General features: G+C 43.4%; 2 protein-coding genes across 3 annotated transcripts in view; both read left to right on the plus strand.

The window, feature by feature from the left end:
• DDX5 (DEAD-box helicase 5) overlaps window positions 1-6383 on the plus strand; it is a 6777-nt gene extending 394 nt beyond the window's left edge. For both annotated transcript variants that reach the window (XM_015423714.1, XM_015423716.1), the window contains exons 2-13: window positions 853-1018; window positions 1198-1294; window positions 1375-1508; window positions 1591-1656; window positions 2201-2342; window positions 2449-2609; window positions 2760-2932; window positions 3098-3208; window positions 3628-3689; window positions 3776-3835; window positions 4995-5219; window positions 5727-6383. In XM_015423714.1, coding sequence (XP_015279200.1) covers window positions 853-1018; window positions 1198-1294; window positions 1375-1508; window positions 1591-1656; window positions 2201-2342; window positions 2449-2609; window positions 2760-2932; window positions 3098-3208; window positions 3628-3689; window positions 3776-3835; window positions 4995-5219; window positions 5727-6100 — 1771 coding nt within the window. In that variant the 3' untranslated portion in view covers window positions 6101-6383. The remainder of the gene's footprint in view (window positions 1-852; window positions 1019-1197; window positions 1295-1374; window positions 1509-1590; window positions 1657-2200; window positions 2343-2448; window positions 2610-2759; window positions 2933-3097; window positions 3209-3627; window positions 3690-3775; window positions 3836-4994; window positions 5220-5726) is intronic.
• A 10881-nt stretch (window positions 6384-17264) lies between these two features.
• The window catches only part of POLG2 (polymerase (DNA directed), gamma 2, accessory subunit), a 9032-nt gene continuing 6106 nt past the window's right edge, over window positions 17265-20190 (plus strand). Inside the window, exons 1-2 of the mRNA XM_015423659.1 lie at window positions 17265-17974; window positions 19832-19952. Coding sequence (XP_015279145.1) covers window positions 17287-17974; window positions 19832-19952 — 809 coding nt within the window. The 5' untranslated portion in view covers window positions 17265-17286. The remainder of the gene's footprint in view (window positions 17975-19831; window positions 19953-20190) is intronic.

Here is a 20190-nt window from a genome sequence, read left to right on the forward strand (position 1 = left end):
TGGGGGGGGGGGGAGATATCCGTATGAAACGGCCGCCTCTTCTGCTCGCTCTCTAAAACCGGCTTCCATTTGCCTTTTGTCTCCTCCGAGCGGATGTTAATGGCTGGCCCCGCCATGCGGTGACTAAAGGAAAATCAAAATGCCGGCGGTGGCTGCTCCCGCCTTTGTTCCTTCCTTCCTCCCTCGCCGGGTTTTTTTTTCCTCCCTTCCCTTGGTCCCCGCCCAGGGGTTAAAATGGATGCGCCTACGAGAAAATGTGGCGTAGACGGGAAAAAAAGAAATGAAAACGCCGCAGTCCCTCGGCTGCGTTTCCTTTGTGTGGGAAACGGCGCTGCCGGAGTCGCTCCCCCCCCCCCCCCCGAGGGTTACGCACTCTTTTTTTCCCCATCGTCTGTCTCCCGCACGCACACTTCACAAACAGTTAGCTTAGATTTGGGGTGAATTTTATGAAAAGGGTACAGGCGGGTAAATTTCCGATAGTTTAGACAAGTATTGAAGCACTATAGGAATTGGGTTTTTCCGTTCCAATAAAGGGAAGCGATGGTTGCTTAAAAAAAAAAAACACAAACCAAGCTTCTTACCGGAACCTTATAGGTTTCGTAATCATTACCCGCCCCTTTGTGAATGTGACGCAGAGGGGGGAGTGCCTTGCCGTTAATTAGAACGTTTTGTTTTGTGCTAACAAGACAGTGTTGATCAGCTTGCAGATACATGTATAGAGATTTTCGACAGTTTCCTGCCTGCTGGTTAATAATATTCTTGGGGCTTGCAGAAATAAATGAATATATCACAGCATGTTCATTGAACTTGCTGTTTAGTTGAGCTTGTTACATGTAAAATTTGCCTTAACAGGTTTGGTGGCCCTCGTTTTGGAGGAAGTAGAGGGGGATCATTAGGAGGAAAGAAATTTGGAAACCCTGGAGAAAAGCTTACAAAGAAAAAATGGAATTTGGATGAGCTTCCCAAATTTGAGAAGAACTTCTACCAGGAACATCCTGATGTGGCAAGACGTGCTATGGTATGAATAGTTCTTGTATCTCATGTTGCTTGAGTTTGTAGTGTTAAAATATACTGAAATCATACCTTTATTATAGAGTGATGTGCTGATAGTGTATTTGGTGTAGGGATTGTATTGATCTTTGTAACTACAAATTTAGGTTGGCTATATTGACTAGGTCGCTTTTACTTTCTTTACAGCAAGAGATTGAACAATACAGAGCAAGCAAAGAAATTACAGTTAAAGGCCATAATTGTCCAAAGCCAGTCATGAACTTCTATGAAGCTAACTTTCCTGGTAAGTAGGCTTACCACTGGGAATAAAATATGTCTTTGTTAATATGCGTTAAGCTTAACTAATTCATTTTTGTCTTATAGCAAATGTTATGGAGGTAGTTCAAAGACAGAACTTTACTGAACCAACAGCTATTCAGGCACAAGGTTGGCCTGTTGCCTTGAGTGGACTGGACATGGTTGGCGTAGCACAAACTGGATCAGGGAAAACACTTTCTGTGAGTAATGCCTGGATATACTGGGGGGGGATAAGTTTTAAGTGCTGTATAGACATGACTTTTATTTTTATTTTCTCAACAGTATTTGTTGCCTGCCATAGTCCATATAAATCATCAACCATTCCTGGAACGAGGAGATGGGCCTATTGTAAGTATTGACATCATGAAACTTAAATTTCCCTTCCATTTGTCAGTTGTTCTTGAATATATCATTGCTGTATAATTACCAGTAACCTTTTGGACTCTCCAGGTAATGTTTTTTATCTGCCATATCTTTTTACTAGTAGATGTGGAAAATTAACAAAAGACATGGGCTTTGGTCCAGTAGAAGGGAAGGGTATGACTCCTGTGTCTCACTGCAAACTCTTGACTCCCCCCTCAGACTTTATGGTGGTTCCCTGCCCCCCACAAGCAACTTTCAGAGGCATTTAGGCCACAGCAGGATGAGGGGAGGCAGGGAAGCTGTGCTGCTTGGATGGATGTTCGTTCTATCTGTGACAGTTACGGCAGATCCAAGCCATTGGTCACAGCAGTAATGGCTAGTACTAAAGTATAATGAAAGCAAGACAGTTCACTGTTTCAGAGTAAAATCCCTTGTTCCCATGTGTGCAGTGCCTGAATTTGTAAGGTCTGAATTATGTTGAATGTTCCCAGAGTACGGTTTGACTCTGCATTTGCACTTCTGTTCATAGTGTCTGGTGCTGGCACCAACTCGAGAACTGGCTCAACAAGTGCAGCAGGTGGCTGCAGAATATGGTAGAGCCTGCCGTTTGAAGTCTACTTGTATTTATGGAGGTGCTCCCAAGGGACCACAAATACGTGACCTGGAAAGAGGTATAAAGTCATCATATAGGCAGTAGTCTCTAGGTGGATATCAAGTATGAGTATGATAACTTTATAGACCAGTTAGAGAAATAGCTATTTTCTCTCTTTGGTTCAGGTGTGGAAATTTGCATTGCAACACCCGGAAGACTCATAGATTTTTTGGAAGCTGGAAAGACTAACCTCAGGAGATGCACTTACCTTGTACTTGATGAAGCTGACCGGATGCTTGATATGGGATTTGAACCTCAAATCCGAAAAATTGTTGAACAGATTAGAGTAAGTATAGATGGTCACATTTCACTTGACGTACCAAGACAACTGGGTTTTAGAACTTAATAGTTTCCCAGTTCAAATTTCCATCTACTCAGATATGATGGGGAAGGGAGGCTAAACTGTCTTTAATATTAAATGTCAACTTATTTTCAGCCTGACAGACAGACACTGATGTGGAGTGCAACATGGCCTAAGGAAGTGAGGCAGCTTGCAGAAGACTTCTTAAAAGAATACGTGCACATCAACATTGGTGCACTGGAACTAAGTGCCAACCACAATATTCTGCAGATAGTGGATGTGTGTCATGATGTAGAGAAGGATGATAAGTAAGTAAAACTGGAAAGGTTTGCTTTCAGTTTGAAGCATAAGGCACAGCTGAAATGTGTTATAAAACGTATTGAGAACTTGGTATAATTTACAGGACACACGTTGAGTCTTGTGTTATAACAATGTAATTCTTAGTTCTCTGACTAGACTTTTTCTTGTGAAAGGCTTATTCGGTTGATGGAGGAAATTATGAGTGAGAAAGAAAACAAGACAATTGTGTTTGTGGAGACCAAAAGAAGATGTGATGACCTTACTAGAAAAATGAGGAGAGATGGGTAAGCCAGTTTTGGTACTTGGCAGTGCTTGAATTTGTAATATGTACCAATTAGTTGATGATCCTGTCTTCAGCTGTGTTGGTTCAACTTTAGTTGCTGTGTTGTAGTTCTAGTACAGGACAGCTGTACAATTTCCCTTACTATCCCAAAGTCCCCTTGCTATAGTAAATTGTTGCTACTAGTGTGGGGGGGAGCTTGCTGTGGTATTCTCTTGCCATAGTTTGTATACCATGATGGTTGTGTACTAGTACAAAGAGTCAAGCGAAATTATTGTCTAGACATGGGTTCTGATGCAAAGATACCATGTGTTAATCATACGTCCATAGAATGGGTGTGTGTGTGTCAGGGATCTCTAGTTAATTCCTAGTGATTTGTGTAGCTAATGACATAAATGTTTATGAGGTTAAATGTAATTACAGGTGGCCAGCAATGGGTATACATGGTGACAAAAGTCAGCAGGAGCGAGACTGGGTTCTAAATGGTGAGTGATTTGGCCTGATGGCTATTCAGATGGGTGGCTGTTCTGCCAGATGTTGGATGTAAAAATCAATTGTTTTGTTTTTACAGAATTCAAACATGGGAAGGCTCCTATCCTGATTGCCACAGATGTTGCTTCCAGAGGTCTAGGTTAGTAATCTCTCATGCTGGGTTAATGCATTTTATTTAAAGAAAGTGCATTGCTTTCTTTAACCTCTGCATTTTTCTAAGTTTTTTTCACATAAAGGTGCAGTCTTTGTGGCAAGGCCTAGGCATGACAATCGGAGGACTCGAGGGGGATGGAGGACTAGTGGAAGTGATCGTCTGGACGCTTCCAGTCCAATAGAGAGGTGAAAGTTGAACATTGTGTGCCAGTAATCTTCAAAAGGCAAAGACTAAAACTACGACCCCATAAACTGTTCTCTCATGGAACGGTAGCTTCATTCACGGTTCACTTTTGCCTGGTTATTTCCACTGTTCCATGATTTTGCATGACTGCCATGGTGCACTGCCGTTTAGTTTGTGTGCATACTGTTTGCTGTGGTCCATGAGTCTTTGGATTTCAGTGAGTTTGCTGAAATGTCGAAGAATAATTAAACTACAGTGGTCTCTTTTTTCCAACCCTTGAAATGGAGAGAGCAGCTTTAAAATGTACTGAGCCTTGTACAAATTGGTGAGTACTGGCACATGAAATTTGAAAGTCCACCTCTCATTTACAAGTTGGGGTGGGAAAGCACTGGCTTTTCAAACCTGGAGTTCCTCCGTCAACTATACCCTAACCGTCATGTCGAGACCTGCCAGAGAGAGAGACACTCAAGTGAACGCTGGCTTCTTGGAAGCGCTTGCCTAGACGAGACACAGTGCATGAAAACAACTTTATGACCTTTCGAGGACAGGTATGTTTTTCTTGCAGCTGCGGTTGAAAGGTCTTGGCAAGACAAGCAGTGTGGCCATCTTTTAGAGCTTCTGGTGTGTGGCAAGACCTCATTTTTATACGGAGGTCCTTGGGAGCACATGAAGAGGCTACTGTGAACTTAGTGGTCTTTACTGCAAGAAGCATTCAGATGTCACTTGACTTATAGGGCGTTCTGTGGTAAGGCTTTAGATCACAGAGTGAATTACAAAAGTTCAGAGGCAATATGCATCCTTGTTCTCAGGAACTTTTTTTTTTTTTAAAGAAATAGATAATTAACATTCTTTGCAGCAGTTAGCATCTTACGGCTATTGTTGTCTAACTTGCTTTTTCATCTGGCTGTTGTGGTGTGCAAAATGGTGTACATTGTTTTTGCTGCACTGCAACACTTTACAGATGTGGAAGATGTGAAATTTGTCATCAATTATGACTACCCTAACTCCTCTGAGGACTATATCCACCGTATTGGACGAACTGCCCGCAGTACCAAAACAGGCACAGCATACACGTTTTTTACACCTAATAATATTAAGCAAGTAAGCGACCTCATCTCTGTACTTCGTGAGGCTAATCAAGCAATCAACCCTAAATTGCTCCAGTTGGTTGAAGACAGAGGTTCAGGTAAATCTTACTTTTATTAATGGTACTTTATAGCTATTAAAAAGAGCGCTGTGTTTTACATCAGAATTCATTTTGTGGACTGCATCTTTTCTGCAGTTTTATCAAACAGATTGAAAGCTGCAAGTGTAACTGTTCAATATGTGTTGGAGCTGGAATTCAACACCTCTCGCAATCAATACTCCCTCTAAGCTGTGGTCTTATGAGCAAAAATTGTACTTTCTGAGCTACTGGCATTAAAGTTATGAGCAAGCGATTTGGCTGCTGCATAAATTAATTCGCTCTGGAGCCATCCTTCCTGAGCTAAGACAAAAATGTGTGAGCTGGAGGCTAAAAAGCTGTGAGCTAGCTCACACTAACTCAGCTTAGAGGGAACACTGCTCCCAATTTACGAAGTCAAATGTTTTGTATGGAAGAGGTGAATTTCCTATGCTGCTGTATTCCTTCTGTGATGGGGAGTATTCTACATGTATGGAATCTGCTTCCTAATCTTTCCTTTAATCTTGACAGGTCGTTCCAGAGGTGACCGACGTGACAGATATTCTACGGGCAAAAGAGGTGGATTTGGTTTTAGAGAGAGGGAAAACTTTGAAAGAACCTATGGTGCAGTGGGCAAGAGAGACTTCGGTGGAAAAGCTCAGAATGGTGGCTATGGTGCTCAAAGTTTTGGTAATGGAACTGCCTTTGGAAACAACTTTGGAGCAGCTGGCCTACAAGGTGGCTTTAGGGCTGGCACTCCAGCTTATCAGAATGGCTATGATCAACAGTATGGAAATAACATGGCAAACATGCACGGTGCAATGAACCAACAGCAGTACGCATACCCTGCAGCTGGTGCCACACCAATGATAGGTTATCCAATGCCAGCGAATTATACCCAATAACTTAGAAGTATATTTAAGTGTCTTGTTTTTTCATATTTGCTCTTTATATTGTGTGTTACTGAGACAGGATAGTTATTTAAAATCTTGTGGAACGTGCAGCAGTGTCTGCAGTGCAGCAGTAATTATGGTGCACTTTTCCGCTATTTAAGTTTAATATTCTCTACATTCCTGAAACGATTTTTAGTTTTTTGTACTAGAAAATGCAGGCAGTGTTTTCACAAAGTAAATGTACAGTGATTTGAAATACAACAACTGGAGGCAATGCATGGCCTTCCAATAAAGATATTTGAAAATGGAATTTGTTGGGTTTTCAGTGATACGAAGTATGTGAAACAAGACCTAGTCGATGGACCATGTCACACACGCCACTGCAGTAGCAATTCTGGCAAATTAAGCAGAGTTATCCCTAAAGGGGGACAGATTATTCTAAAGTTTGTTTGCAGTTCAAAAAGAATATTGCAGACTCTTTTAACTTTTGTTAAGAGTTGCATTTTAATGGAAGCAGTGGATTTGGGTATACAAGTCATATGGCTTTCCATTCATGCTTGCTTGTACTGTGCAAGTAATTACTAGTATATGCTCTATATTCCATTTAGTGGGTTTCATTAAAGAAAGCTAGTAGAAACTAGCAAGTTTGACTTCCACTAAAAATTAGTAACTCTTTAGTGGGGTGAAAGAAATAGCTGCAAGGGTGCTGTAAAAGAGTACAAATGAGAAACTCCTTTCTGCATGCCTATAAGAGCCCAATGTGATGCTTCTTTTACTTCATATATTGAAGTAACAGTGGGCTAAGTGAATACTAACTAAAATATGCAAATTTCCCCAAACTGGAACTGTTGATACCAGTGTGATACAGTGACTAAGCTTAAGGTTTTCATCCATTCTTCAGAGCATACTAGTTGTAGATGTCCAGACTCTATTTGTCTCTGGTAAGGAATGTAGCATTTGAGCATTAAAAGGACACTGCAGATCTGTATTACTACCGTGTTTCCCCAAAAATAAGACACTGTCTTATATTTATTTTTTCTCAAGAAGACACACTAGGGCTTATACCACAAATGCATAGAAATCCTGATAGGGCTTATTTTTGGGGTAGGTCTTATTTTCGGGAAAACGGTAGCGTTCAAGATGTTACACAGCTAGGGGGTGTGCACCGGGGGGGGGAGTATTTTTCAGATTCAGGTATCTGGGGCCAAAAAAACATCAGTATTCCCTGTTACCCAGGTTCCTAATACTGGTTTGGTATCTTGATCTGGGTTTGGGGGGTGGGGGCAGGATTCTGATATTATTTGGCTCTATTACTCCCTGTTTGGAATCTTTCAGGAGGGCTTTTTAAAACAAACAACTCAGATTTCAAGAGGTCCAATTCTATGGACCCCTGAACATTTTTTTGGGGGGGGGTGAGGGGCTCCAAGCTTTCTCCCAGGCAAACACCAAACATGCAAGCAAAGCAACCACTGGCCCAAAGCCTCTGAAAGAAGACAGAACCAGCAAGCTCAAAGAACCAGTGCATAACCAGGGAATTGTAGCAGAATCACAAGCTAATGTGGCAAGCAATGTCAAACTGGAGAATCCCCATAGAACCAACAAGCTATGGGAAGACTTGCAGACTCAGCAGAACTAATGCAGTTCAAAAAAGCCCTTGGAGAACTTGAAAGTTTAAAATGCCAACTCTAGATAGGATTCTCTGATGTGTATTTAAAGTTTTGTCAGGCATATTTTCAGATCGGATATATCCAAGCATGCATCTTTAGTTGCAGAACACTGATGACGATTACTACTACAGTTACTTCACTAAACCTAATACCTATCACTTTGTTTATTAGTGCACAGATTTAAAACAATTTGAAGCTTTAGGTATAGTTTAAAATGGAAGACACTAACAATTACCAGAAGTAATGCTGGCTGGAAGTTGGAGGACTTGAAAAATATTATGCCTCCCACATTGGAAAGGGTTCATGTGACCCTTGCTGATTCAATTAAGAGCCTTGGGGTTATAGTTATTCATTCAATTTATACCCCGCCCTCCCCACCAAGGTAGGTTCAGGGTGGCTTACATGGAAGATAAAACATAAATAACAATTGTAAGTCATAAAACCAACTAAAACAATTCAATAGATATAATGGACCTACCATACAGCTGAAAAAACAAGTTAATGCAGTTGCAAAAAAAAGGCGTTCTGCCAACTCAGCCTAGCTCTTGAATCCATGCCACAGTGACAGGACTGTAATGCACTGTACATTGCTCTTCCTTCAAAATCAATTTGGAAACTCCATCTGGTGCAGAATGGCCCACAGCTCAGCTACTATCAGAAGCTAGATGGAACATGCATACCACTCCCATTCTGCAGTCACTCCACTGGCTGCCCATCAGCTACAGGGCTCAATTTAAGGTATTGGCTATCACATAGAAAGCCCTTCAGGGTCTTGGACCCTCATATTTGCAAGACCATCTCCCCGCTAAGCTCCACTACAACACCTTTGCTCATCTGAACAGCGTCATCTGCAGGTACTAACCTGCAGACAGGCAAAATCAACAACCGGTACATGTGCCTTCTCCGTTGTGGAACAGTCTACCTGAGGAGGTCAGGAAGGCTCCCACTCTTCAGGCTTTCCACAAACTGCAAAACTGAAATTCAAGATGGTTTTTCTGTGTGGGCAATAGGGTAGGACTGCACCAAATGATTCACAAAGTTGGACAAATTATTCAGGACTGTGGTGTATACTATTGTGTGTAGCGGGGGTCTCCAACTTTTTTGAGGCTGTGGGTACCTCTGGAATTCTAATACAGGGCAGTGGGGACAGCCACAAAATGGCTGCTCCAAGAGGCAAAGCCAGGCACAAGATGGCTGTCATAGTTTACCTTCAGTCATGCAGTGAAGATCCTTAGCAGTAGAAAAGAGCAAGAGTCCAGTAGCAACTGACTAACAAAATATGTGGCAGGGTAGGAGCCTTTGTGAGTCACTTCTTCAGATACAGCTAGAATGGGAGTCCAATTTGTCCTCTATTGGAAAGTGGTGTGATTGGATTTAGGTAAGATATGCAGAGAGGCAATAGGCATGGAGAAATCAGCATAGGTAATAAGACAGGAAACCCAGGTCTTGATTCAGTCTAGGTGGATGCATTGTCTTGAGCTTCATTATCTGTTGCAATTCAGCAGTCTGTCTTTCTAATCTCCGTTTTAAATTCCATTGTAAGAGAACTACTTTCAGGTCACCAACTGAATGTCCCGGAAGTGAAGATCCTTGTTGCTGTGGTGGCAGCTGCAGCCAAATCAGTGTATTTAAAATCTGCACAGCCAATCAAATCTGCAGTGGCTGGACAAAAGCCTCACCTGGCCCTGGCCACTCTCTAAAAACTCTTGGGGGGGGGGGCACCAGGAAAGTGTCGGCTGGCCCTACGGCATCACAGGTACTACACTGGAGATCCTTAGTGTATAGTTTGCTGTAAGTAGGATCCTAGTGTGTGATCTTGTATCATTTTATGTATCATGTTAACACTTATGCTTTGCTTCAATTCTGCTTTTTAGATTCCTGGTTGGTTCTACAACCCAAATCCTATTGCATTGTTTATTGAATGCCCTGTCCTGTTGATTGTAATGACTCACTTTGTAGAATCTGCCTTTCGTCCCATGTGAGAAAGGCAAACTATAACATAAATAAATAAATGTTTGTTTTATTGTATCATATTGCTTGGTTTTAAATAGGTTTGTAGAGTCTTGTTTGGGACAGTTTAACGCCGCTAAGCCCAGGCTAGCCCAGACTCATCAAATCTCAGAAAACAAGCCGGGTCAGCCCTGATTAGTATTTGGATGGTCAACCACTGAGGAAGTCCAGGGTTGCTACACAGAGGCAGGCAATGGCAGACCACCTCTGAACATCTCTTGCTTCGACAATCCTATGGGATCGCCCTAAGTCAACTGCAACTTGATAGCAATTTCCACCACCAAGCTCTGGGGTAGCTTGAACATGAGAAGCCTAGTACCACAGTACTAACCACTGGTTAGGAAGCCATCCAACTGTTAAGCCTTAGTGGTGCAACTAAGCTGTAAAGGGCTTTCTCCTTGATCCAGATTCTTTCACAACATATGTAGCTCCAGTTATAGCAGATCATAAAAGATTAGTGTCCTGAACTGCAGTGAAGGGGAGAGAAGACGGGTCAGGAGACATGTATCATTATACTCATTCTCAAGCGTCAGTGCTCTTCCCTCCCTCTCTTATGCAACTGATACTTGATCTATACTCTGGCTCCTGAGCAGGGATGTTATGCCCAGTGACAGTCTGCTGTTTGATTTTCCTTAAAGCAAATTACTACTTTTTCTGTGTCTGGGGAATCTCCTGAGTGCACAGATCCATCTAGATTTCACTGCCCTGCTGCCTAGCCTAGAAACATCAATGGTCACTGCTGGAAAAAGAGATCACTCTTCATGCAGTACCTTTTGGAGGAGGGAAAAACATTTTCTGTTTACATCCTACACTGTACAAAGTATTTTTGGCACAATTTTGAGAGACAAACACCTCACTGGAGCTTTTTTTCTGTTCAGGTCTCAATAACCAAAAGCCTGTGAGATGGGGTGTGATAACATAACCCTATTGTAGAATCTCAGGTACCAAATTCTTATGCACAGATCTACTTGATTCTGTATTTTCCACAGGTACCTGTGGCTTCTAAGTTTCTTTTAATTTCAAGAGTGTTTGGGGCAGAAAGTATTACATTGGTTTTCTTTAGCTGAGAAGTGCTACTTAGGGGACTTCCGGTTGATGGCGGCGCATTAGCAGACTCACCTCCCAGACCTCCTGGGGGTGAAGCTGCGCTCCGGCCGAAGGAGGGGGTGCACAGGTTCGTCACCCCCCCAGGGACCCGGGTGAAGGGGCTCTGGCCATGGGACTTATGAGAGGTTGCCTCTTCGCCGGCAGAATGCCGGGAAAAGAGGTCTGAGGACCAACTATGAACGTGAGTCTAATGTAAGCGGCGGTTAAAGAGAAAAGAATGCTCCCTACCCGATTCTGTAAAACGGAAAGTGAGACGGGCGGGGGAGGGATGCCTCCCAACCGCATGAACTGTTGAGCGAATTGAGGGGGGGGGAGCAGAAGAGAAAGCGTGCAAAACTGTTAAGAAATACTCACCAAGGCGAGTTTGAGCGTTTGGGTGCATATTCAGAGAACTTTAAAATACTTGTTAAACGATATGGATGTGGCCTATAGGTCTTATTCTGGATATATAAAGAAAAATAATCTGCCTGGGGAAATTGTGGTAAGATTCTCGAAGAGGCATGTGAGGGATGCAATCCTGGAAGCAGTATCTGGAGCACCCCTGAAAGTGGGGGAGAATATCATCAGAACACTGAAAGATATTCCATTTGAGATAAGACAAAGGAGAAAGAAATATAAAGAATTAACTCTTTTTCTACAGACAAATGCAATTGGATATAGATGGTTAATTCCAGAATGCGTAACCTTCAAAATCAAGGACAAAAAAGAAAAGATTGACTCTGTTCAGAAAGCACGGAAATTTTTAAGAGTCCAGTTGGGTGAGCCAGGGGAGGAAGGGAAAAAAGGGATGGACAGTAAGTCCGATGGAGAGCTGGACTCGGAATCCTCCGGCGAGGACTCTCTTTCAGAGAAAAGGGCAGCAGCCCCTAAATGTCCTTATAAACTCCGGAAGAGATTAGGCAAGGAGAAGTAAAGGCTTGAAGGACTCTGAATTGTGCCTTTATAAAATGTTGAAATGAGATGCTCTGGGATATTTCTGTATGACAGTTAAACTTAACTTAAACGTGGGAAAGTTAATGATATTTGACTCAGTTGATAGCAAGATTAATGAGATTAAGACTAAATGTTTGTCTAAGCTGGTGAGGGGACCTCCTCTCTTGGGTTTTTAGTTTATTTATTTATCCCCTAATTGTAGTCCCCTAATTGTAGTCCCCTAATTGTAGTCCCCTTTCTTTATCCCCTAATTGTAGTCCCCTTTCCTATTTTCTGTTGTAGTTTGTAGTGTTAATAAAAATGCAATAAAAAATCCCCTCCGGGGGCATAAAAAGAGAGAGAGAGAGAAGTGCTACTTAGTCCCCAGTGACTTCATAACTGCTGCCTCTCGTGGTCCCAGAGTCTGTCACACAGTGGATTCTGCAGCGTGGCAATTAGGATTATTCTGATTCACTGGAACTAGAACATGGCTGATTTTTCTCCATACCGGGCTCAGCAGGCTTAATACTGCTTCACTGTTAAACTCCACCTAAAGGATGTAGATTATAATGATGCTTTAGCAAATGTTGCCTGATGGAAATTTCCACTGGATTGCTGATGAGTCAGGCTGTGCTAGAACAGAATTGGTGACACTGGCAGAACAGAGAACACATCATTTTTAATTTAATTTACTGATTAGTAACACTTTGGGGCAGTAAGGCAAAGGGATGCACGCTTAATTATTGGAAGTCCTTAGTGTTAAAGGTACAGTTCTCAAAACCAAAACAGTACCCTGTTTGGGTAGTGTTCCTGTTTTCACCATTAAAATCAATAGCTTCCAAACAATCACAGTTAAAATACCTTTCTGTGAAAAACATGCAATGCATGTAAATTAATTCACTTGATTGATTTTCATATGCAATTAGCATACTCTGGAATGTGTGCTATATGTAATCATTAAAGCTATAGGACTATAGTGTGTCTGCAGCATAAGGGTAGGAAGGGATGAGTGGCTGGATAGAATGCAGCCCTGCTGGGAAATCCAATCATATCTTTTCATTCCTACATGCCTACAAGTGTGTCTGATCCTAGAACTGACATTTTGATCTGAACTGTTAGAAAACTGAGTTATATCAGTCTCGCCATGAATTTGTGACTTCACCATTCAGACTGCTCTGACAGATAAAGGACAGCCAAGGAAGTCCATGAGCATTTTCAGTCTACTTACTGATAAGGTTGTCTTTTGGAATGGGACAAAGGCAAGATAACAATTGACACATTTTTTCTCACTCATTGCGCAAGTCTGCCCACTTCCCAGCTAAAATGCCAACTCATCCTCTCATTATCTTCTACTTTGAATATAGCACATTTCTCAGTTCTACTCAAAACTGCTGCCCAGTGCCCACATCATTTATCATGCAACGCTGCTTCTCAGATCCCTACACTGGCTTCCATCTCCAGCACAAGGCTCCCCACAACCTTGATTTTACCCTGTGTTTTGGCTCATGTTTCTTGCTATGTCCTCACCAAGGATTTCTTGTCCTTCCTCTCTCACCATCAGCAGCCAGAAGATGCCTTGCTCTTCAGCAAGATTCCTCCTCATTCTCCCTTGCTGTCTGTGAATAAATTCATTTTTCCTGGGAGGTTTGAAACTAGCAAAACCTCCACTTTGCATTTTTTTAAAAATTCTCTGGGCAGAGATCTCCAGAAAACGCCTCTTTGACCTGGCCTGGCCAGGTCAGTGGAAGGGGAAACAGATATGATAAAAACTCCTTGCAGCAGGAAGGAAGTCTCTTTTCTTTGGGTGCAGAGTCCATGACCACACACTGACCTCTCCTAGAGTAGGTAGACGTTTTGTCCATGTGCTTGCCTAAAGAGTTGGCGAAAGCTTCAAGATAATGGAGATTCTGTGGAGATCTAGAACTTCTAAGTTAAAGAGTCCTATTTTAACATCTGATAGGGCATGTATAGAGTTAAGGGATAGAGGATTTGCATTTTATTCATTTCTTTTGGATTCACTTGCTTAGTTTGGTGCTGTGCCAAAAGTATGCTTGTAAACTTTCTTTTTAATAACTACTTTATAACTTTAGATGCTGGGAGTGGTTTTATGTACCACATAGACCTCCAGTGTCTCAGACACACCATTTTAAAAGGGGCACCAGGGGTAAAGCAGACACTTGGCAAGTGGCCATTCCTTCAAGGGTGCACAAGGCTGTAAATTGTCCCCATGGTGACCAGACACTGGGCAGCAGGAGACACAGAGACAAGGCCTCAGAACTTGGAAGGGAAGCTGGGAGTCCTGACCCTCCCAGTGGGTAACCCCGGCAAAAGGTCAGGTGATGGTGGCGAGTTATCTGAGAGTGGAAGAAAGCCTCTCCAGGTGTGAGAAAGAACCAAGAAGGCAGGGTGGAAATGGGGCCTGCAGGCCAGAGCGGGCACGTTCCACCACACTGCTCATTGTGTGTGAAATTCCTTCACTGCACAAGCTCCTCCTCCTTCTCAAGGATCACACACAGTGGGGAAGGAAGGAGGGATTTTTGCCTGCACAGAAAAACTGTGGGTAGCTGCCCAGAGGGAAAACCGACACCATTTGACAGCGTAAAATGTCCTTGTCAAGGGTCGTCCGGAAGACAACAGCACCTGTGCCACCCTGTCAGACCACACTAATGGTTGCATATCAGCCAGGCTGACAGGCCTAGGGACTGGACATCGTGGTGAAGGAGGGCCCCTATGTGAAGGAGGTCTCTCACCATGGGCAGAGGCATGTGGCGGCCTTTGGACAGGGACCACAGTGTTGGAAACCACAACCTTTAGGGGCAGAAGGGTGTAATTAGAATGCAGTGGAATTTGTCCGTCTGAATTTTGGAAAGAACCTTCCCTAGCCAAGGGGATCGGGGGAAGGCATAAAACTGGGTCCCTTGCCATGTCAACTGAAAAACATCCCTTAGTAGGTATCCACCCCAGCCAGTGAACAAAATTGGGGGCACTTGGCATTCGAAGAGGAGGCAAACAAGTCCACCTGGAGTTGGCCCCAGTGGTGGAACATGGGAAGCAAGAAAGTGACACTTTCACTTGCTATTGGCTCCAAATTGCATGAGAATATACTTTCCTTGGACCAAGAGAAAAAGACACAAAATTGTTTTATCTAATTTGTAATAAATACATGTATTCTGATATATTTGATAATATTTATGCTATATCCTTGTACTTCAGCCTTGATGGGGAACTTAAGCTAAGTGACATGACTGCCCTGTAATGTATTTATTGATTTACTTCATTTGTAGCCCACCTTTTACACTGAGACTTATAGGCAGAGTACAAAATATATCTAGGCTTCAACAGTAGGCTTCAAGCTAGGCTTCAACAGTAGGCTTCAACAGTAGGCTTCAAGCTAGGCTTCAACAGTACGTGGATAGAGAACTACCAGAAGTACAAGCTGGGTTTCGAAGAGGTAGAGGAACGAGAGATCATATTGCCAACATTCGCTGGATTATGGAGAAAGCAAGAGAGTACCAGAAAAATATCTACTTCTGCTTCATTGACTATGCTAAAGCCTTTGACTGTGTGGATCACAACAAACTATGGCAGGTCCTTAAAGAGATGGGAGTACCAGACCACCTCACATGTCTCTTGAGAAACCTGTATAAGGGCCAAGAAGCGACAGTTAGAACCGGATACGGAACAACTGATTGGTTCAGCATAGGAAAAGGAGTACGACAAGGATGTATACTGTCACCTTGCTTATTTAATATATATGCAGAGTACATCATGCGAAATGCTGGCCTGGATGAATCACAAGCGGGAATTAAGATTGCTGGGGAAAAGATCAACAACCTCAGATATGCAGATGATACCACTCTAATGGCTGAAAGTGAAGTGGATCTAAAGAACCTCTTGCTCAGAGTAAAAGAGGAGAGCGCAAAAGTGGGCTTGAAGCTCAACATCAAAAAAACTAAGATCATGGCATCCGGCCCCATCACTCCTTGGCAAATAGAAGGGGAAGCTGTGGAAGTAGTGACAGACTTCACGTTCCTGGGATCCCAGATCACCGCAGACTGTGACTGCAGCCATGAAATTAAAAGACGCCTGCTCCTTGGGAGGAAAGCGATGGCGAACCTAAACAGCATGATAAAAAGTAGAGACATCACCCTGCCAACAAAAGTCCGCATGGTCAAAGCAATGGTATTCCCAGTAGTCATGTATGGCTGCGAGAGCTGGACTATAAGGAAGGCCGAGCGCCGAAGAATAGATTCTTTTGAACTATGGTGCTGGAGGAGACTCTTGAGAGTCCCTTGGACTGCAAGAAGAACAAATCAGTCAATCCTCAAAGAAATCAACCCTGACTGTTCCCTGGAAGGCCAGATAATGAAACTGAAGCTCAAATACTTTGGCCACCAAATGAGAAGGGAGCACTCACTGGAGAAGACCCTGATGCTTGGAAAGATTGAAGGTCAAAGAAGACGGGGACGGCAAAGGATGAGATGGTTAGACAGTGTCATCGATGCAACGAACATGAAGTTGAGCCAACTTCAGAGGACGGCAGAAGACCGGAAGGCCTGGAGAGAGCTCGTCCATGGGGTCGCGAAGAGTCGGACTCGACTGTGCGACTGAACAACAACAACAACAAAATATAAAAACAAGTCAGGCAGCCTAAGATAGCCAATTAACAATGCAACAGGAATAGGATTACTACTACAACACAGCCCACTATGAACACTCTTGAGCTGCATGTTGTGTTGTGGTACACAAAAGTAACGTCTTACAGTAACTACAATATAGTGGTAATATCCTCTTGTTGAAGTTTTAGCAGGAGTTATGATAAACTGTTGTTTTATGATGTCCACATTTTGCAACTCTCTAATAACATTGTTAATATGATCTTGATGCCTATGGGTGAAATATACCATCAATCCTATGCAGTCTAAGACCATTGAAACCAATCCAGAGCATTGGATTGCAGAATCAATATCCTGAAATAATCGTGAAGTACAGTAAACGCATCTCGAGCTACGGGGGTGGGGGTGGGTAAATCTTGTTAAATGACCATTTCTATTGTAACATCAAATCCACACAGCCAGCGCTCAAGGGAACGCTGAAATCTGAAGCTCAGCTCACTTACATGGCCACACTCTTGCCAAAATGATGGTAGAGATAGAGCAGTGGGTACGCAACACTAATTTCCGGTTCCCAACTGAAAGCCGCCATTGATGGAGCAGAAGGCGCACAATGTGCATAACACCACCCATCCTTATATTGCTTACACCTATTTGCATGACATTGCCCCCACCCCGTACGTTCCTTGTGGAAATGGAACTATATAACTATAATTCAACGCTATGATTCTCTGGCTAAGAGCGACGCTTACACAGAGGGTTTTCCGGCAAAATGCGCATGCGTCCACGAGGGACCATCTCTTTCCCCACCCTTCGCCTACGCTCTTAACGCTCGCCCTTGAAGGCGCGCGTGCGCTGCGTGTCTCGGGCGGTGCCTTAGTCCCCCGACATGCTGCTGAGTGGATCTTTTTGTGGGTGCTGTTTTAGGGTCAGAATCGGAGCACGTGGCTCTAGGTGGGTTTTATGGGTCAGGCAATTTGGACTCTCCCGGGGCTTAAAAGTAGTTAGAAGGGGTTGGCTGGATAGCCGCAGGCTCCCCGTGGGAGCTCCTTGGATGCACGCACAGAATCTCAGATTGCCTGTGGAGCTCCCAGGCGTTCAGTCAAAGCTTCTTGGAAGGTCATCCATTCCCGCGTTTGCTAAGGCGCGTTTCCACACAAGTTCTCACAGCAATGCTGGGCAGCAGCACAGTGAGGCTGCAGAAGCACTCCTAGATATCTGCGAGAGAAGGCACTTCCTGAGAAGGCGGGAGGCAGCCCAGCAGCGCACCTGGGACTCGTACCGGAAGGGAGGCCACCCGGGCTTTGGGCCTCTGGGGGTGGAGCTGAGGAAGAACTTGGCTGCTCAGTGGTGGGAGACCACTGTTGTGTTTAGGGAGCAGGTGTTTGCAGTTGAAAACCCAGTACATGACTCTTCAGAGGCCGTTGAGGCACCACTAGGGGAGAACTTGAGAGTGGTGCCTTCAGAAACCTTTTGGGGAGTATTAGAGAATGAGGACCTGAGCAAGCAAGAACTGTTGGTCTCTTTGAAGAAGATGCTGAAGGTGTCTGGGACGCTGCGGGGCAGCCTTCTTCATGGTCAGTTTTAAGCTTTAAAACAATAACATGCTCTTTCTTGTTTTTTGTGTTTTTATGCCACTTTTTGGAGCTGCGGTGGCTCAAGTGGTTAAGACGCTGAACTGCAGGCTATGGAAGGTCGGTAGTTCAGCAGTTCGAGACCCAGGTGTTGCATGACAGAGTGAGCTCCCGTCTCTGGTCCCAGCTCCTGCCAACCTAGCAGTTTGAAAGCAAGAAATTGCAAGTAGATAAATAGGTACCACTTCAGTGGGAAGATAACAGCATTCCATGCGCCTTGGTGTTTAGTCATGCCGGCCACATGACCACGGAAACGTCTTCGGACAGCGCTGGTTCTTCGGCTTTGAAACGGAGATGAGCACCGCAACCCTAGAGTCGGATTCGACTGGCTTTCGAGCAAGGGAACCTTTACCTTTATGCCACTTTTCAGTCAAAAATTAGCTTATAGTAGTAACTAATTCAAATACCAATGATAGTATAACATAAAAGGTGCTTGGCACCTTGGTGGTGTCTTCTTGAGCAAGGCATTTCTCTTTCTGTACAGATGACAGTTCTCAGGTGGAGCTGGATCCAGGCATAATGGGAGAAGTGACTAATTACTATCTCTTCTCCTTCTGGTCCACTTTAACCTCAGGCGTCCTGGAGGTGGAGAATCTCTGTGTCTAGATACAGCCTAATAACTTCAAATATCAAAACAGTATCAAGATTGTTCAAGAATCAGGCAAGTATACTCCTGCCCATATACTTCTTGAATAATCTTGATATAGTTTCAGTTTTTGAGGTTATTAGACTACCTAAACAGCAACAGTTCTCTGTTGTGAAGCCATTGCGGCTGCAAATGCAGAGGCATTCACAGTGGCAACAGAGTGTCTACATGGGGGTTTCCTATACTACCAACACTGTCAAGGTTGTAGCACTTAAAAGGCTTGTTCATGAGTAATTATTATGGTTCTTTCCAGCAGAATTGTCTGTTAGTGTATGGGTGCTGTGGCAGTCCTGCAATTTTCACTTCAGTGAAGTCGAGTTCAGTTGAGCTGAGCTACCTTTTTTCCAGGGCTTTTTTTGTAGAAAAAGCCCAACAGGAACTCATTAGCATAACAGGCCCCACCCAACAGCAGAAATGTATTAGCATATTAGGCCACACCCCCATGTTACCAGAAGTGTGCTCATCCAGCCACACCCACCTTTTGCTTCTTATTCTGTTTACCTTGCTTGTTGTCAAAACCCAGGGCTTTTTTGTAGCAGGAACTCCTTTGCATGTTAGGCCACACACCCCTAATGTAGCCAATTCTAATCAGTTTCTGGTGTTGGGTGTGGCCTATTATGCTAATGAGTCCTTGCTGGGCGTGGCCAACTTGGAAGCCAGCCGGAACTCCGTTCCTGTGTGTTCCTGCCCAAAAATAGCCCTGCTTTTTTCCATTTAAGACCTTAAAGTGCCACCGTTGTAGATAAGCTGTTTTGGTAGTATACTAACTTGTGAAATTCTAAGCCTTCTAAATGGGTGAACTAAATGGGTGTATGGCTATGTTACCACCTATTCTTATTTTGAGAACTTTCAGTAAAAAAATGTGAAGAAGGCTAAAACAAGTGTGATTCTTGACTATTCTGTAAGTGTAGGCACTGCAAATGTTTCAACACTTAGTGTAATTCATAATGGTAACCTGGACGTAGTATAACTAGACAATTGTAATTAAAGTTTGTTGTGTAAAAAAAGAAAAGCCGTGCATTTCTGTCTGTGTCCCTGAGGCTGCTTGTGTTTGGTTTCCTCTTTTCTCTCCTAAACTGGAATTTTATTACCGTAATCCATTAAAATTGTAATATTAGCCAGAAATGGTGAAGCCAATTTTTCTTCTTTGACAGGTGCATTAGAGCAATATGTTAATTGCCTGGAATTGGTAAACAAGAGGCTGCCTTTTGGAGTAGCTCAGATTGGTGTATGTTTCCAGGCAGTTAAAAATAATGAAGAAGATAATCATGTGAGGTACAGTAATACAAGCTTTTTTCTTCACTAGATAGTCATAAGCAGGGGTCATTTTGTAGAAAAAGAGCTAGGGGAACTCATTAGCATAACTCATTAGCATATGCCACACACCCTGACATCACCGGAAGTGTGTCATAAGGCCACACCCCCTGACATCACCGGAAGTGTGTCATAAGGCCACACCCCCTGACATCACCAGAAGTGTGTCATAAGGCCACACACCCCGCCCCCAACGGTC

This window comes from Gekko japonicus, unplaced genomic scaffold (genome assembly GCF_001447785.1).
Source record: "Gekko japonicus isolate JY-2015 unplaced genomic scaffold, Gekko_japonicus_V1.1 scaffold33, whole genome shotgun sequence".
NCBI classification, from domain to species: Eukaryota; Metazoa; Chordata; class Lepidosauria; order Squamata; family Gekkonidae; genus Gekko; species Gekko japonicus.